The 20,171-nt window shown below is 32.1% G+C and overlaps 2 protein-coding genes across 4 annotated transcripts in view; one reads left to right on the top strand and one right to left on the bottom strand.

Moving 5' to 3' along the window:
- LOC105422954 (uncharacterized) overlaps positions 1-20,171 on the top strand; it is a 292,571-nt gene that overhangs the window by 120,597 nt on the left and 151,803 nt on the right. For both annotated transcript variants that reach the window (XM_089084187.1, XM_089084189.1), the window contains exon 4: positions 13,936-13,995. In XM_089084187.1, coding sequence (XP_088940313.1) covers positions 13,936-13,995 — 60 coding nt within the window. The remainder of the gene's footprint in view (positions 1-13,935; positions 13,996-20,171) is intronic.
- Positions 1,084-19,504, bottom strand: LOC148934686 (uncharacterized). Of its 2 annotated transcripts, none has more exons than XM_089084205.1 (5): positions 7,679-10,182; positions 4,181-4,295; positions 3,589-3,808; positions 3,251-3,358; positions 1,084-2,806 (listed from the first exon to the last, which is right to left on the bottom strand). In XM_089084205.1, exons 1-5 carry the CDS (start codon positions 7,782-7,784, stop codon positions 1,331-1,333), a joined length of 2,025 nt encoding a protein of 674 aa, XP_088940331.1. In that variant the 5' UTR covers positions 7,785-10,182; the 3' UTR covers positions 1,084-1,330. The 2 variants fall into 2 exon arrangements, with proteins under 2 accessions (XP_088940331.1, XP_088940332.1); XM_089084206.1 differs by lacking the exon at positions 7,679-10,182 and adding an exon at positions 19,174-19,504 and having other exon boundaries at positions 1,134-2,806; positions 4,173-4,295.

Here is a 20,171-nt window from a genome sequence, read left to right on the forward strand (position 1 = left end):
TATTTGTACAAATATTCGACTGTGTACAAGCTGTACGCGATGAAAAATCTAACGAGGCAGTCGCGCGTTTTTAACATTGCGGATTTATTGCCATGTCCAAGGATTTCTTCCCCGAGGACGATTCCCCCTTCCGGGGCTTATCCTAGTAGAAACGTCGTTTTACTTTCTGCGTATTTCTCCTCGACGATTTTTATATTGCCTCGTTGCAACGAGGAATGCGTGACGAAGAAAGATATATGCAACCGCAAAAAGAGAAACGAGATATTACCGAACAGACACATCGATTTGCACGATTAATATGGGGATTAACATGTAAACTATGATTACTATGGTGCGCAGTTCTAAATTAGATATGTCACGATGTTGCGATACTATGAGATGTCAACATTCCGTTTTTTAATAGATCGGTTATGTTAATTTATCATGTTGTGCAGAGAAAAATTATGAATTTTTTACTATCTTGCATCGAGAGATGTTGTAATCAAATGTAAAGTATAATAATTTTATTGAATCAATTTTTTTCTCTTTATTTTCACTTTTGAAAGTATTATATGATTTCTTCCACTATTTTTTTACGCTTCTTACGTTAGTAATGAAATAACGAAACGGCAATTTTGCAATTTGTAATTATTCGAAGAAAGATCATCCGATATTGTCGCGCGCGCGCATGTGTATGTGTGCTTTGTATTCGCTGTTTGCTTTATGTAACATGTACAGCATAATGTTGTCATTTATAATAAACCCACTGCTTATCTCACTTTCGCGTTGCAAATTATTGTAGGGATATTACATGATATTGACACAATGGCATCTTGTTAAATTATATTTTATGAATTTTTTTATAGGTTCTTTTTCTTAAATACAACTAATAAAGCAAACTTAATTAACGTTATATAGACATATGTATATATGTGTGAAAAATGCATAAAAGAATGCTTTAAAAGAATAAGTATATTAAAAGAATATGAAAGAAATCATGTTTTAGGAAAAAAATAATAATGCATTTAAAATATACGTTTGCATATATATATATATATATATATATATATATATATATATAAAATATCACTACAAATGAGAATTAATTTCTTCATTATTTAGTAAAAATATCTTTGATCGATTCTTAATGTAAGTGAATAGGAATCTGAATCAAGTATGTATTTTTAAAATTGTTAGGAACAATTGTTATTTAAACGGTTACTTTTCATAACGTAATTATTCTAATTTTAATCATTTTAGTATAATAAATAATAATAATAATAATAATAATAATAATAATAATAATAATAATAATAAAAGAAAGTAAACGTAGATTGAAGAAAAATATTCTTTAAATAAGAGGTGGAGCGTTTGGAATACGCATACGACAAGATATCGATATATCCATGTCATCCTGGCAGACACGCGGCCGCAACATTTGCATTATAAGTCTTAGAAGTAAGCTATTATTAAAATCAATGTTTCTTGAATAATTATTCCAATAGTTAAGATTTGGGTATTTGGAATTGTAAGGACTGTCTGGAACTTTTTCAAATAAAGTTTCCGCGAGTTCCTCATAGCGCTCATCAGTCATTGGTCGTTCAACTAAAGTTGCTTGTAAATTCCGACGGCTTTGACGAATTGGCGATCGATCATCGGAAGATCCTTTGATCTCCGTTGACCCTGGCCCCGCTTTCGCAGTCAGGCTTGATTTGGTTCCGTGTTCCTGACGCATCGAAATGTCCTCGAAGAATTCTTTCGGAGGTAAAGCGACGCTCATGCATCGACCAAACAAAGTGTTTCCATCTTTCTTGCTCTCGGCCTGTTTTCCATTCTTCCGATGCTTCGATCCTTGGGATATGTCCTTCAGAAAATCTACAGGCGGCGATGAGACGCTTGTGCCCCATCTACCAGAATGAAACGATGTTTCGTGATTCAGTTTTTCTGTCGCGTCCTTTCCTCCCTTTCCCTCCTTGCTCTTCGACGTCAGCGATCTCGCCCTTACGATCTCTCCATCTTTCTTATCGTTCTTTTCGTTCTTATTTTGAGAAGGAGATTGTTTCTGATACTCTGTCGTATAAAGTTCTTCGGAATCGATCTTATCATTTAAATTCTCCCTAATTTTGCTAAAATTTCTATGATTTTTATTTGCAGAGTTTTCAGGGATATGTGGAACTTTTAGTCGTAAAATCGATTTTTTTAAATGCGAATTTACATCATTTTTCTTACTAGTTTGCATCAACAAATTCGTAGTCGTTTCCTCATTCTCCTTATTGTCTTTGTTGTTTTCCTTATCTTGGGAAATATTAAATTGGCTTGAATATTTTTCTTCAAAAGATTTTTTGGAACTATTCGTTTGATTTAATTTTTCATCATTTTTTTTATTTAAAGATGTTTTAAAATTTTCATGTATACGTATTCCATTTTTGGAGATAGGTAAATCTTTGAATTGCCGTGAGCCTGACTCATCGGAATTTATTATAGAATCGGAATGATTTTTCTCATGTTCGTTTTTGTTGTATTTAGTGGCTGTATTCTGTGTGAAGGATGAATTTCCCATTATGTCGGATATTTCATAATCCCTATGTCGTCGATGACTTATTCTGATAGGTACCTTCCGACGGAATTTTTCAGACGAACCGATACTCCATTCGTCTCTTTTGAGTTTCTCGTTAGATTTTTCATCGATGTTTATATCCGCGGACTGTTTTGAGATTAACCAAGAGAAATCATGAAGTCGATTGTCAGAAGAATCATCTTTCATATCCGCGTTGTTTTGATCCACTGATGAATGACGTACGAACGTTTTTGAAGTAACAGGTTCGATCTGTTATATAACATAAAAAATATCATATAAAATTTTATAAATTAATGTATTTAAAAAATTAATATTCATATATAAATATTATATTTTCTATATATTTTTTAAATAAATAAATAACAGTTTTTTAAACTTTTTTATAAAATCATTAAAAAGCGTAATTTTATATTTGTATAAAAAGTCTGTCAAGTAATGATAATGATTTAATTTGTGTATTTAATATGTACTTATATGTATCTATTTTATATTTTATATAGATCAATGAGCATTTGTTATGTACTGTAATTATGTACTGTAAATATAGGCTGTCATTATTATTTTTATCAAGTAAATAGCGATTTTATTAAATTGACTTTAAAAATATTGGTATCTCTTTTCAATTACACAATTCTATACGGTTTATTTTACGTTTCAAAATACAAATTACTGACTTAAAATTTTACGACTTACTTCGACACTTGTTTCCAACGATTCGCTTTCTTCAGATAATTTTGTAGAAAGTTCTGATTCATCTTCCATATAGTCATCATATTCCTCGTTTTCTGAAAGCGATGGTATCTAGAATAAAATTTATTTTTATTACAAGTATTATAATAAAGGTCTGTAATATATTAAATATTATGGTATCGTATAAATAGTATAAATAGCAATAATAAAAAGTTAGAAGAAATATTAAAAAATAATTCAGTCATAATTTTTTTAGAAATTTTATATCAAATCACAGCGATGCGTTAAAAATGCTAAGTTAAGTGTTCCCTCTAAAAAGAGCAATTTTTGTATGTCCTTACCGTGATCGATTCGTCGTTCGTAAGTTTTCGTGCTTTCTTCCTAGTTTCTTCGATATTGTCGAGGGCAAGTTTCACGTTTCTTCTGTACGCTGCCCATTTTTCTCTCTCCTGTCGGCTTATCTCTTGCATTTTCTTTATCCACGAATCCGCCATCCTTTGTTCCGGATCCTCGGGTTTTGTAAATTCCATCCCCGGATTTTTCTCCGTCGATTCTTCTTTCCTGTTGGAATGGTCGGCTCCGTGTAATTTCATTTGCAATAATATGTATGACGAATAACCGCCTGAAGACTTGTTTACTCGTAATTTGTTATTATTATTCCTCTGCTATGTGTATATTAATATTCTAATATTTTTTTTATCTAAATATGAATATAGAACTTTTTGAATCATTCATTTGAATTATTTATTTATTTATTTATTTATTTATTTATTTATTTTTTTTTTTTTAAAGGAATGTCGATTATAAAATTTTATCATTTTATAAAGTTATATAATCGCTAACAATCTAAATGCAAGACATTTGATACAACGGAAACTTTATGAAACATCCTGTATTATCAACGCAGTGACTGACTGCGGTTTACCGGAATACCTCGGGCCATAGTACTTGTCAGGCGGTTTCCAGTTGTAATTCGGTAACCGCTGAATGTTGTTCCTGTGCTTCGAAACCGCGGGGTTCTTCTCGAACTGTCTCGAGTCGGTGTAATCTGCAAACAAGACTGACGTTGGATACTTGGTCCTTAAAGACGAGACTTAATCACCACTTGGTTACCACCTCGAACATATAATATGAAATAAACTGAAGTACTTGAACTGAGGGTCCTTGTCAAAGAGCCATGCACTTAATGCCTCTCGCCATGCGTTATCATTCCTGACTCCCTTGTTTGTCAAAACTTGGTGACACATTAGCCTTATACTAAAAAGCAACTGAACAAACAATTATCAAACTTTACGTTTTTTTTTTTTTTTTTTTTTTAACAATCAAATAAATATCTATTCGCAGTGTATATAATATCATTTGCTATCACTTGTTATCATTCTTAAAATTATTTTTTATAAAATAATTTGCCAGATTTACCGGATCTGTCATTTATTATTTCTTCTTTCCAGTCCTCCGCAAAGTTAATTTCTCATTTGTTTATTATCAATTCGATCTTTCATATAATAATTAAGCTGTTCCGATATATCGCTCGTTTAAAAAAAATGTCATTGGCCAAATATAACGGCAATATAGAAAGATCGTTTACGTAATAAAGCGTGAAGGTGATAAATGTGTGAAAAGGGATCAGTTGCGCGTAACGCATGTTAACTCGTAAACACAGAACGAAATGAGTCGCTTTGGCGACATAGCTGGCTGGCTGGAGTTGCACGCTTTCGGCCGCAATCGGGCACAGTTTAACGATATTTAATTGCCAGCGAGGTATGGGCGGTAATTGAAAAGATAAAAGCGTAGTAAAGCGTTACGGGGAGTACCGTAGTCGTACCTCGTGTGGAGTCCATTTACCGGTGTTTACTTTTGATTCGTCAACTGCCAGACATCCGCGTACACGCGCATACGAACGCATGTGTTGTCACCACGGCCATTTTCCGTCATTTCCTTTTTCATATCCTTTATTTGTACATTTATAGTTTTACGGAAAAACTCTCTAGCGATCGCGTTGCTTTGACGTTATCGAAAAAAAATCTGTCTTCGAATTGACTTTACATATAATTATGGAGTTTTAATTTTAATTTCGATAAAATCAAAAGTCCACATTAATTCTGAAGAGTATAATTTGTTTTCAAAAAATGTTGATTGAGGAGATAAGATTGAGGAAATATAAAAGGTATAGTACAGATCATAAAACAAGATTAAAAATTATCATCTTTCCTTTTTAAATAAAAAATGATTGTTATAACTATAACATAATTATATTGAGTAACACATATATATATATATATATATATATATATATATATAAATATCATTCCAAGTAATTAAAATAGATAGGATAATTTATAAGATATTACAATTTACAAATGTAATGACGAAATATTTTCAAGCCAAAGAGAAGCGCTACAAAGCAATTCGCAATAAAATTGATAAAATCCATTAATCACGAAACTCGTGCGATTTCGAGATAAATTAAGAACAGAGAAGAAATTATGATCTGCATTAACTCGCCAATGGGCAGCTTTTAACTTTTAACAGAATTTAATTTATTTTCTGACGCACAGGATGCTCCGCTACTGACGGTAGAATTAGATTTTGGGTGCGCCCCAGCTTTTGTTGGGGAAAAAGCAACTTTACCCTTTGACGCTGGAGTACGACACGGAGTAAACTGTAATCTACGAAGTTAGCACCGTATTTTGAGCGGATCGATATAACGAGCTGAAAGTATCCGACAGCCTTTATCGCTGCACGGAGATTGCATTCGGCCACGACTTTTATGCGAAACGCTCCGCGACTTTAGCCGACGCGTTACCATCGCGATACGAAATCCGCGCCGGAAATAGAAAATCGATGCCGACCATTTCGAACGGATTCAAGTTTAGTTTATCTCGATACGAGATTGACGTCAGGACTTAACCTAATTGTACCAAAAGATTTTTGCTGAAAACCAGTGCCAACATTAAATAAGAATCTAGATCCGAGTTACGAGTCTTCTTTATTTCACGAGAAAATTGCCAGGTAGCTTTTTCGAGATTTTTCTATTCATATTCTGTATTCAATACTAGCTATTTGAATCTGACTTCTGTATTTGCTCTTCTCACGAAGATCATGTATATCCGATTCTCTTCAGTTGCAAGCTATTTAATTTTAAATGTAATAACTCTCTATAATAACTTCTAATTCTTAAATTAAAATTCTACTAAAATTGTCTGGTTTATTTGAGGTGAAAGATAAGGTGAAGATAAGATTTTATTGTTTGTGAGATAAAGCTTTACTAATTCTGCACGTATGTATTAGCAACACACGGATGTACTAAACAAAAGAGATTAAAGTAGTTTATTCACATAATGGAATTTTCTAGTGATATAATCTATAGTTAATGTTGCAAAGCGTTGCAAGAAGATTAATATAAATAGAAGAGAGTGTACAAATCAAAGAAAGTATTTATTACGTATATTTAATTTACAACATATTTGTGATGTCCGGGAAAATGGGGAAAATAAAGCGCAACAATCTAAAAGCACCAGCTGATTTGATTTCGAAATGGCGATCTTCAACATTATTAGACATAATAAAATGTTAAATTAAATTATAACGAGTCAACATAATCAACATAATCTTGACAGCGCCGAGCGATATTCTGGTCGTGTCAAATATAATTCGTCCCGATAAGAGTATAAGAAGACAGTAAAAAAAAAAGTCGCGAGGACGAGAGAAATGCCACTCTTTTTTCGATCTTTTTCTTGAATCGTGACGCGATCATTGGTAGATCCGCCGAAGCGGATAGAGATAAGAATTCTGTGTTACGCCAGTTACAGGATTCGAATCGATTTTTGTTTTTTTTTTTTTGTTTGTTTAGTTTGTCGTATCTTATCGTAAATTATAGCGTAACGGTAATCATGCCGTAACACGATCGTTATACTGGATTGTATTATGACACTTTTATAAGCTTTTTTTATATTTATATTGGTACATGTTCAAAATTGTGATATCTTGTTGTTTGTAAGTTAAAAATCAATTTATCTATGTGGATTTTTCTAAAATAAATTGTTGTATATAACACTTTGTTCGAATAAGACTATAATATTGCGACGAAATATTAATATCTAATAAAAATACATGCTTTATTAAAATTGTTTACAAACTTCCAGCAATCAAACAGTTTATATAATTTTTTTTCGAATATTATGTATTAAAAAAAAATTTAGTAAATGTTTTAAAAATTGTGTTTACGTAATTACGAAATCGATTATTTATCTTCGAAAAGTCAAATAAGATTATCACTTTACCAATATCGGAATTATTATCCATCATATCTTTTTCTTACTTCTTTTATTGAATGATGACAACAAATAGGATGTTTTTGTTGTTTGTTATTGTTTTGTAATATGTTATATTGTATGTATATTGCGTAGAATAAATAGTGAGTTGATTTACCGTATGAATCCGAGGTATGAACGAGTGGTGACAGAAGGCAGAAGACAAATGCCACAGGCACGAACAGGTGGTTACTGTGGCTGATGGCCATTTTGTCCGGCAACATATGATATACGCATCATGTATGTACATATACCAGTGACCGATTGGAATGGTGGGGCTAGATTTATTATTCACGAGCGAACCCCGTCGTAGCACTTTTCTCCACCCAAGAATCATCTAAGAACTTCTCGAAGAAGGATCGACGATATAGCGATTAATCGTGATCTTTTCTAACAAAACATGGCAAAGATTACATAGAATTGAATGACGTGGAATAAATATTAGTATAATATTATTAGTTTTTCAATTTCAGTAAAAATGATTGTAGATCTATATTTTTTGGCAGATATTATTTTGTTATATATAAAAATAACAGAAATGGACAATAGTAATAAATAAATAATGAATTTTCAAAACTAAATTGTATATTTAACTAATTTAATTGCGTATATGTAACTTTATTTATTACATTTTTTTTTTTTTTTTTAAGAAACCCTAATTGTTATATATTAAACGATTATGTGTTGACGAGCGAAAATGGCCTCGAGCAATTTTAGAAAAGAGATCTATTTTCGTTTACTAGAGCGGGGCACGTACGTTATCGATCGTACTATTCATATCAATGCAAAAGCAATATGATCTTGCAAATGGTACGGAAAATTGAGAGTGCCGTGTCTGATTTCGACACGTGCGTTGCTTGATCGCATTTTGTTCATCTTAATAAAGCGTTTGATTAAAGTGGTACACATGCACCACATAGTTTGATTATTTTTCAGTTTTACTCGCTACGTTTAAGCGAAATATTTTATGAATATTTCTGCATATCTTGTTTTGTAAATATTATCGAGACATCTGTACAATATATCGAGCATTAATACATGAAATGCACGTAAGCAAATCAATTTCAATTTTTTTTTTTATTATTTGATATCTATGATATTTGGAAGATAAGCAATAAAATGACAATGGCGGAAAATAATCGATTCAAACAATGCAATATTACATGCGCTACACACACACACACACACACACGCACACACACACACACACGAGCGTGTGCGCAGATACACTATTCACATATCAAAGAGATAATGTTTAAAATATTTTTCTTTCTCCCGTTCTCTATCATAAAATCGACTATATATTTTAAAAATATTATTTTAGACATATAAGTTTTTCTTTTATTGTTTATATCAACAAATTATTCTGAAAACTATTTGTAAAGTATCAATTGACAAAATTCGACTGATAGATATCACAATTAGATTCTATCTTGCTGCCACCACATCATTATTAGATTTGATTTCTTTCCATTAATTTTTTTTTATAAAAAAATTATTTTTTGTTTATTAATTAACATTGTTGAAATGCTATGTTGCGTCCTGTGATTTTCCTCTATGATATTGGAATTTAAATTTTTATTAGTCGGCAAATGCTTCAGACGAAGATTCTTAAATTCTATCAATACTTTTGTAATTGAGAGAATTGATTTATATTTGATACTTTTATCTTTCTTCAAAATATCTTTGTTATCTGTGGAACGTGGAAGTAGAAAACTATAATTTTCTTCTTTTTATTTTATTTAATTTACTTTTTTTTCAAACTAACCTGAAGAAGCCTTTCTAGATTTTTTAAAAAGTTTTCATGATTTTTTTGAAATTACATTTTGCATAAAATAAAAGTTTGTTTTCTTTGATTTTTCTGAGGATTTTGGTGAATACATACTATTATATATATTAGAAATTGTATTATAAATATTTTCACGTAGTATAAGTTTATGTTCAAGTTTTAATGAATCTTTATACAATTTTCTAAAATTTAAACTATCCTTTTCTGAATACTTTTCTTCATTGGACGATGTCTTTTGATTTTCAAGAGAATTCCCTCGGTATCTCTTGTGGCAAGTCGATGTGAAGTCATGCCTGTCACGACTCCGTTTCTTGTCTTTTGCTATCAGCTTTTCGATTTTGGTCGCATCCACCTCGATATCGATAACAATTTCCTTGAGTGGGTTTTTATAGACTCGATAATCCCCATCTATTTCTGAATTTGATCATCATGATTTTTGTAATCCTTCTGAATTTTGATGATCGATGCATTTTAAAGAAATGTTGTTATTGGGATATAACGTGACGTTAAGTTTTGTTTACTAATTCAGCAACCAATGTGTACGGATTTTTATTTGAAATTAATTAGAAATTGAATTTAATTAGAATTTGATTATATTTAAAAATTTTTAATCTTATTCAACATTTACACATAATTGAATAATTTTTTTCTCATTATTCCGTAGCATTTTAATTTAAAGATATAAAGAAAAACAAATTTTTATAAAGTTTTATTTTATTCATTATTTTCTAGAATTTTATTATTACTTCTTTCTGTGTACACACACACACACACACACACACACACACACACACACACACACACACAGAAAGAAATATTTATTTTATATATATATTTATATATATATATATATATATATATATATATATATATATATATATATAATAAAGATGGCGATGTGTAAAATATTTAAACAATGAAATATTTGAATTATAAATTTAAGATATTAGAAACATTTCATGTGACATTTATCCTTAAGATAGTGAAAACATACAAATCTGAAAAATATAGAAATTGGAAAATATATTACAAATATAATATGAAAGTGTCTATATGGCTAACGAGTCAAAGTGAGTTTGATACGCTTGATGCCTTTGGCATCAAAGGTGTAACAATTTCAGATATTATAATAGAAAGATAATACAAAGTTAAAAATATGTATATCAGTGTCCTCCTTATTTGTGAATGTATAAAATTTATACAGGATTTAAATAAAGTAATGTTAAAGTAAATTTTGTTCTTAATTGCACTTGTATCCAGCTCTAAATTGTATTCTACTACACTTATAAAATCCTATGTTTAAAATTATTATGTGATATATAAAGCTTTAAAAGAAACAATAGAGAAATCTTCTTTTAAAGTTTTATGAAATAAATTTAGTTTCGAGAATAAGCTGTCACAGTTTTTGTTTGATTATTTATTACGATCGAAGGGAAAGCTCTTTACGCGTGAGGATAGCCAAGTAATTTTGCTGCCTCGATTTTTTAGCGCGATATCGGAAGTTTCTGCTGCTGCTGTCGGTGACACTCGATTTTGCGGAGGCAAACTTTCTATCTCCGCGATGCAGGAGACCCTGAAAATTTAAATTGGATTTCATTGTAATGACACTCATTGAGCCTAAATAAATTAAAAACACGTAGAGGATAGAGACTTTTAGTAATGTAGTTAAACGAGGGATTAATGTATAATGGATCAGTGTACTGTCACGCATAGATAAACTTCTACTTATATTTTATGAAACGATCCAGAAATTTTAAAATATATAAGGTTTTCAGGAAACATGTTTCACACCGTGCGCGCACATTTATTACTTTATCTGATTAATTTTTGATGTTAATTCTTCATTCAACGTTTGTGATGCATTGAAAAGAATCAATTAAACAATTTTATAATCGTGAATGAAAAAAAAATAATTATCCAATAATGAAATTACAAAGAATCTTGGTTTTTTTTTTGGAAAATTATTACGATGCGTTATGTATCCTCTTGCTAAAATGCAATTTTTAGATATTTTTAGATATTTTTATATTTATATTTATATAAAAACATTTTTAAAATCTTGTATTATTTTTATTTTTCTATCTACACTTTTGATTTTATATTGTATTAGGACAAACTGTATATCAATTTTTAAATCAATTGAAATATCTCAGTTTGTTAGTATTATACGTTAGTATATATATATATATATATATATATATATATATATATGTATGTGTGTAATTCGATACTTATATTACTCGCAATCACAATAAAATATGTCTTGTTGCGAGATAATACATTTGTGGAGTTAAATCTATAAAACGAGTGCAGAGACGATTATCACTGTTTAGTAATAAAGAATTGTATTTATTGTTACGAACGCAGATTAACATAAAGCAATAATAGACATTGTGTGAGATGTTTCTCTTTATCATTTTTTTATGATATATAAGATATAAAGAGATATAAGATAAAAATATATGGATATGTAGCATGCATAGATATTTAGTTTAGACATACACAAAGAAATTTAGAGCGTCACTTTGTATGAGCGATTTAATTTCGTTGCAACGGACGGACGATGCATTAAAACTTGAAGAGAACGGCCACCCGTATCGTCGGACGGGTGTAAAAACTGGCTTTATTTATCAAAGCTGTCGTCGCGTTGACAGTTTTCATTAAGCCTCATAAAATATTGACTGTGGCTTGGCTGATCTGAAATTAAGTGGCGAGTGGATCGAGTAACAGTCGACGGTTCGTTGCCAATACAGTTCGACGGTAAAATTTGTAAACGGTAATCGTGTAAAATATGTGGCGCGTTAAATGCCTAAATTATCTAATGGGATCGGATGTAATAATTTATTGAAATTAACGTTGCGAGATGATTCAACCGCGAGCGACCAAATAGTCGTGACACATATGCGATATAATTTTCAGAAAATTAATATTGTCATTACGATTGTGTGAGCACATTATAAGATTATAATATCAATGGTACTATTAAATATAAAGGGGTAATTATTATTATTATGTGCTATATAAACATATGCTATATAACATTAAACATATATATTCGTACAAATTTTTCCTGAAGAAATGGTCTTTTTTTGAAGAAAAGAGTTATATATATTATATTTCTTTATATATATGTATGCACACATCTATAAAATACTATATTGATATACTATATAAAATAATATATCAATAAACAGACTATTTTTTTCCTTATATGTTTTTTTTTTCTGTTTAAAATAGAAAGATGTAGTTTTTAGTGCTTTCATGATACATTAAAGTTCAAGAGTTATATAAGAGTCATAATACATTTTGAAAGTAAACAAATGTAGAATAATTTAAAATATTTAATATGAGCAATTTCCTCTTTTTAAGATATTAATTATTAATTATTAATTATTAATTATTAGTTACACTTTATTTGAAATGTTTTTTAAAGAAAACAGTTTTGCGAATTTGCAACTAATATGATGCGCTATGTCAAATTAACAATTAAAATGAAATTTGACTAATCATTGAAAAATTTTTGTGTAAGTATAGAAATTTGATACTTATTTGCTTGATGTGAAAGAAAAGCTTTAAAGAGGAAAGGGGGAATTTTATGGATCTTTGACCATATTTGAATAACAAGAAGAGAGAAAAACATCTTCAAAAGTGAGAAATTAAATTATTATAAGATGTATTTTACTATCAAGAACCTTTTAATGCTCTTTAAAATACTATTTATGTCTGTCACATATCATTTAATACTATCATTTAATATTAAATCATACATATCATTTAATAACTAAAAATATATCATTTTTATCCGACTGTCTATACTTTGTACATGCATTTTGAATTTAATTACATCATATTATCTTATTTAATCTGCTTAAATGCTGCAACATATTCGCCGGTCGAGAACAGTCAATAGCCGATTTGCAACTACTAAATGAAATCTCTGAATTTATGAGGCGTCGTAATTTTATAACGACATTTTGTAATTTGTAGTTTTATCGCAACCGTGCTATAGCTCGATAATTTTGCGAAACGTAACGTTTATTATTAATTTCAGACAGTTATACGATTTGTTGTTTAATTCCAAATAGATAATAGCAAGATGTTTTCAATTTATTACGGTTACATATAAAAATTGAATTGAATGAAGCAAAAATTATGCTTTGCAAATGATAAAAAATAAATTCGCTACATGATATAATTAATTGGCCACTTTAATTATCGACTGACATTTATACTGACTTGTCTAACAATTCAAGGGAGATTTATATAAAAGGAATTTATATAAAATTGAAATTTTTTATATTTTATTTGTAATTATCGCAAGATAATAAAAGTGTTAAGAGAAAATTTGATATTGACAATTGCATCTTTTAACTAGATCTAGCTATTTTAATTAATAGCAACAGATTAATTATTTTTTCGCCATTCTTTTGATTATCAAAATTATTATTATTATTAATTATATGATTCTATTATAATTATTAAACTCGCATTATATATATATATTTTTTTTTTTTGTTTTTTTAGATTTCAAATGTATTTACAAAGTTGTAAAGACTATTAACGAATTTTACGAATTTCTGTTTCAGCCAACTATTTTCGGAACAGTTGCCTCGGACCTGAACCCTAAAGATGGAAATAGCCGAAAGGTGAGTGTTTCTGAATTCATCTTTGTTTCCATATCGGCTGCGTAATAAGTATCGCTTAAAAAAAAATTATTAAAAAAATGATGATGGGGACATGTTTCTATATACAGATAATATCTGGTTCCAAGAGAGAGATTGGGATTTTTATGTTTCTTTTTCTCATGCAACATCACTCTGGAGATCTTTGCGGAAGCCTTAATGGGCAAAAATTGCTGCTAAGTCTTTGGCTCCGCTCTACTAATCGTTCTGAAATAGAACATCTGGCTACTTTAATTAAAAGTAACGGCGCTGTAAAGTGGTTCTATCTATGCGACGGTTTTCTCTCTCGCGGTCCTAATTTAAACCTTGTACACTTTCTCTTTTCCAGCCGCTTACGTAGCATTTCTTGTAATCATGTAAAATCATGTAGCGCGTATAACTTTCCGTTATATCTTCCTGTTGAAATATCTAAATTAGATAGCTCTAAACTCATTTAAAAATTTCATCGTAATAATAATAATAATAATAATAACAATAATAATAATAATAATAATAATAACAACAGTATAAACGGTAATAATATTCTCGAATTATTACTACTACTACTACAAATTTATTGATAAACTTAAAATTGATATTTTAAAACAACAAACTTTGATAATCCATCGTTATTTAGAGATATTCATCTTAGTCATAGAATATTATAGAAAAGAATACCATAGATAGGAATAAAGTTTCTGAAAAAAACAGTGAATTACGTCATTTTCCATATAATGTATCTCTGTAGTATTAATTATTCATAACAAATATTCCGCATGTTGGGTACGATATATTATGTATTATGTGTAATAAATGTTCACAGAGATGATAACAATTATAAGATGAGTAATAATTTGTGTATGCATTATCAGCTATACGCATGATAATTAAATTCACTCTGGGTTATAATATTATCAAATACAGCGAAGTACTACTAATTCTCAACTATACACCGGTCGTACTTAACCAGTTATATTGTATTATTAACTATGTTGGTCAACTATGTTTTTATCCAGCTGTTAACTTTATTAATATTTTTTTTTTGGATAGCAACTGTAAAAATTTAGAACAATTTTCTAATGTTTTTCAAAAGTCCCAAGCGCATTCGAAATGTAATATTTATCGTAAATATTGCATAAATTATGATAAAAAGTGTTTTTAAAATGTACATGTTGTAATAGTCTCTTTTGAAATATTTATGTGTTTTGAAGCATGAAAATACATATGGCAGCCCATATTAGGAGTTTGCAATTACAAATAATGATTGCCTAATAATATATTCTAGTAATTTATTTCTAGAAACGAAATTTTTAAAAGAAATATAAATGCACTAGGTTACTTATTAAGGTATTAATTGAGGCAGGCTTTTAACTGCTATTCATGTACTAAAAGTTATTATCCACCACTTCATTGTGAAATACGTATTAATCGCGCCATTAAGCACATCTCAGTCCGACATGCCATATTTCTTTGGAGCAAACCATGAACATTTCGTGAGCGCCATTGGGCGGAGATCATGAGGGATACTCGATTACGAGTATTAAAGGCGATAGACATTATTCCCAGGGCGAATTCGAAGGCGACGTACAAATATAATATTCCTCAAATTCGGAAAAATAGCGACGCGCAAATTCTCCCACCGTGCGCTCTCATCTCGCAACTGGTGTGGCGAATCGCTTTGGATTTACACGTTCACGCACTGTGATTACATCCGCGACACAGTAATACACCATTTCGGTGCGATGTGTTCGACGTGATGGAAGAGCAAGCACGTCAGTGATCGCGCGAGCGCGCACGGCGCACAACACGATTAATACGAAACTGCCAACTAATTTCAGATTTAGTTAACGCAACCGGATCGTGTCACGTGGTGCAGAAAAATTTCCGCGCTGGGAGAAAAAAAAAAAAAAAAAGAAAGAAACGTGTGAATTACGCTTGACACGTCTGAAAAAGTAGTGCCGCCCTATTTTTGCTCGCTATTTAATTGTGCATCCCTCACGCTACCGCGCGTGAACTCAATTTATTAGCGTACAGGGAATACTTTGGACTGCGTTGCGCGTCACGGACGGGTAATTAATCGCAGCCTCTGTTAATGTACCTGTATTAATGTGTATGCCAATTAGATTCGGTGGTAGTGGCTCGATATACATATATATATATATTAGCGGAACGAGGTATAAATCCGCCATAACTTATAGAGCTCGTGTAATTTTCAGTGCACTTGCGAACGACTTGTGAACGGTACGAATCGGTATTTTATCGTCGTGTGAATGTAGAAAATTACACCATCCATTTTGATATAAAATGAAAAAAAGTTTGAGCTACCTTGAATTTGATATAAATCTAACATTAGCAACGGCGAGGAAGATATTTAACGCAGTTTTTGAAATACATTCTCTATTGTGATAAACTCTCTCTTTCTCCCTCCCCCCTATCTCTCTCTCTCTCTCTCTCAAACTCCCTTCCGATTAATTGTTCAATCTAATTGTATAGGGCGCCATTATTGGAGTATTTCAAGCCGCTAGCACTTTGTTCTCATGTGATTGCAATTTTCCCTTTGCGACCCATGCAGCGAATTTTCGTCGTCGGCGATTCATCGTGTGTCGCTCAAAGCGCTTTTCTCTCGCGGTTGCATCAGAGTCTCCCATGTCGCGTCAGTCGCGAGGGATTCCTTTATCCTTGTGGGTATAGGTACGAACGAGATTGTCGCTTGATGTTAGATGAAAATAAGAGTGGAAAGAGTATCGAGAGAAGAACGATGAGAGGGATGAAAAGAAGAATGAAAACGCGCACCGAGGAAGCAAGGAATTCAATGAAAGATTTCTGTCATGTTTACTGGTGGTAAATATTGCTGATGGCAGGAAAGGAGTACCAGCGCTTGTTTGGTCATGAATATAAATGTCTCTCTTGCTTTTTTCGATATCACATTCATCTATGACGGAGAGGCAGAGAATGTATACAAGTTCTGTAACTATAGCGATGTATGAACGATTAGTTTCGCATTTCTCCGATGAAATATTAATTTTTTTAAAACACTGTATAAAAATGCTAGTTCGATGGCAAACATCGCTAATATTAAATATCTTTAGTTTGGTAAATGGATGCATTACGTATTTAAAGCTGACTAAAAAAACCTCTATGAAATTGAGCTTTTTAAATTTGAAAAAAATAAATAGACTCCCGGTGATTCCCGGAAAGTTCTAAACCGATTTTTTAACCGATTTCAGTCAAGCCTCAAAAATTTAATAATCTATTGTAAAAACGTTCAGGCTTTCAAGAATATTTGATGACATCGATTAAAAATATAATTTCTTCGTTCTTTTTTATTAATAAAATATGTCTATATGCCGTTTCTGTCTATCGTATCTGTTTTCGTGAATTTTAACATCGGTATAACGAATTTGTTAAACTCTTTGATGAGAATAAACTCCCACAAAGTCAATTAGTCTCGTTTGAGTGTAGGTAGTTATTAGTACTTTCAGCAGCACTTTGATATCCATGTAATTACGCAGTATAAGCTTATATAGACGGAGCAATTTAGAACTTCAGAGTGTTAGAAAGTCTTTTTAGTAAATGGCATAAAGCATAGATAGATTAAAGCAAGTATCTTCGTTAGTTGATCCACTATATCGCGTCAAAGTTACGAAACAAATGCTGTTTTACATTTTATTTTTGGTTTAAAATGTGATTTTATTATGCTTTTTATTTATTTTTTACTTTATTTTATTTTATTTTATTTTATTTTATTTTATTTTATTTGAAATATGATTATATTTATCAGATTTATAAATCCACAAATAACAGTAATGTATGAAATATTGAAAAATTGCTACTGTGTATTGCAAACAATTATTCCATTATACTAATTTATGACATATAAAAATATCATGTCAATTATCGACACAATCGAACTTTGCAATGGTATATTTTTTTGTATTTAAATATAACAGTTAAATAATTTAGAATAATTTCCTTTTCGAAAGATTTTAAGACTCGATCATGAATTAAGAAAAAGTGCACGGTCGGACAAGTGCCAGAAAAGTGCAAGATATTCTACGGGAGGATTCCGATCGTGTAGATGGAGCATAAAAGCCGCCATTGTCTGTTCAGAGTCCTCCATTCTTGCAATCGCGCGACTGGCCGAATTATCTTTATCTCTTCCGTCTAATAACGATTCGTCTAATATACGCTCGTGCATTAGAATGGTAAACGTCGGGAATGATAAAACGAGCCTTTAGCACCGTTAACGAAAAATGCCTCGAGGCGTCGTGGCAAGTTACATTCGCTGGCATACACGCGTGAATGACAATAATAGTATCCCATAACGTTAAGAGCTACCTTTATGATTCGGAGCGTAGAAATCGGATAAGCTGACGGAAAGTAACGAGTTTCCCAAAATTGCTCCTACGAATGGAATGTTTGTGTATTCTCGACCAATTTATGCCTTTAAAGAGGATAAAAAGAGATAAAGTGAGAAAAATGACGAAAGTGGCATCGTTAGACCAAAAAAATATAATCGTTTGTTAGTAACGATGGTCGCAATTAACAAATTAACATTATACAAAATTAATACATTTACTAAAATCTTTTTTTAACTGAAATGTTAAAAGAACAGAATAAAAATTATAAACCGTAAACTTTTCTTCATGTACATAACGTGTTTCATATGTTTTTATCGCTTAGTAAAAGGACGAATGAAAGATCGACACGCTGATATATCCTCGGTGTGTTATTGCGCTCGGACAATGACCCGATTGGTTGGAAAAAAAAAAAATATGCAGCCCGCTCGAATAGTCTGGCGTGTCTGTAAATTTTCATGCCAGTGGTATAGCTTCGCGGCCTGTCGAAAACGGTGCAGCGATCCTGTTGTGTGCTTTTGTACGTCTCATTGATTTTTATTTGCCGTGAAAGGAATGTGCACGATTTTTTGCGTAATTAAATCATCATTTTTACAGAAATTTGTCATCACATGTTGATTTTATTTATTGTACAAGAGACATGAAATTGCCTTTATATAAAAAAATATTAATTATATTATCTTTTTTGTAGAAACAAAAGATAAGTACGCATTTTATGTACTCAACGATGATTAAAAAAGGAATGTCCGAGTGTCTTATCTCGGAGCATATTGGAGTATATATGCTCATCGAGACGACAAATCACCTTTTAAGGACAATAACGTAAAGCTCCGACGATCGATCCGGTGGTTGACCCAGAATCAGGAGCGTGTTGGCAAACAACGCGAATATAGACGAACGGCCACGATCAGCCGTTTTTGATCAGCCATCGAACGGTACAATCGATATATTTCATTTAACGCACTCGTGTCATCCGGCCAGCGCCAGCCAAATTCTCGTTTTAGATATAGGATTCGTTTCACGTTGGCGCGAACATACGAGAGACCGGAAGGTCGTTCGGACTTAATCGTGCAAACATACGTTGGATAATCCAACCTCTCCACCACGTCATTGCGCGCACGATGCGCGACTGCAGGCGTGCGATGCGCAATGGCGGCGCAATGGCGATGGCGACGGCGATGGCAATGGCGATGGCGAGGCCGATGGCGATGATGGTTGCGCGACCGACCGGTTCGGCCATGGGGAAACGGGAGATTGCGAGCACGCGGAGAGCGGAGCGTCAATCACCGCATTTGATATCATCATCGCCGGCGGCGACAGTATGCGCTAGCCAGGCTCATAGATTACAATGCGCCGCACATATTGTAGCGCCGAGATCCGAGAGAGAGTCGGTCCGAGAGAGGTTTCGACGTGGCGCGGTGTTACGTGCCGCAGAGCGGAGCGGAGACTCCGCTCGGAATTGGATGAGAAAGGGGGCGCGAGGAGAGAAGAGTCTGTTCTCTCTGTTCGCGCGCATACTGTGCGCGACACTAATAATAACGTGCGCCTCGCAGTGTCGTCGCATGGCGACACGCCGTGGCTGACAGGAAAGTTTTAGTTGTTATATCGGAAGGATATAGCCCGAAGATGCCCGGGCGTCTCGGCAGGACTCGCGAGCATGTTTCTCGTTTGTTCAGGATATTGATCGACAAATTGTGTGTCGTACGTCGTAAGAAAAGACGATAGCGAAATAAAGAAAAAAAAGATACAGGTGGAAGAAAGAGATCGATGAGAGAGAGAGAGAGAGAGAGAGAGAGAGAGAGA

The sequence above is a fragment of the Pogonomyrmex barbatus genome, unplaced genomic scaffold, assembly GCF_055798465.1.
Source record: "Pogonomyrmex barbatus isolate J1 unplaced genomic scaffold, ASM5579846v1 scaffold8, whole genome shotgun sequence".
Classification (NCBI taxonomy): Eukaryota; Metazoa; Arthropoda; class Insecta; order Hymenoptera; family Formicidae; genus Pogonomyrmex; species Pogonomyrmex barbatus.

Excerpts from the sequence above, each read along its gene's own strand:
- LOC148934686 (XM_089084205.1), bottom strand. The coding sequence starts at position 7,784 with ATGTTGCCGGACAAAATGGCCATCAGCCACAGTAACCACCTGTTCGTG. Across the intron at positions 4,296-7,678 it reads TCATACCTCGGATTCATACG|ATTACACCGACTCGAGACAG; the intron begins GTAAATCAACTC and ends TCTTGTTTGCAG. Across the intron at positions 3,809-4,180 it reads GACAAGTACTATGGCCCGAG|GAAAGAAGAATCGACGGAGA; the intron begins GTATTCCGGTAA and ends CCATTCCAACAG.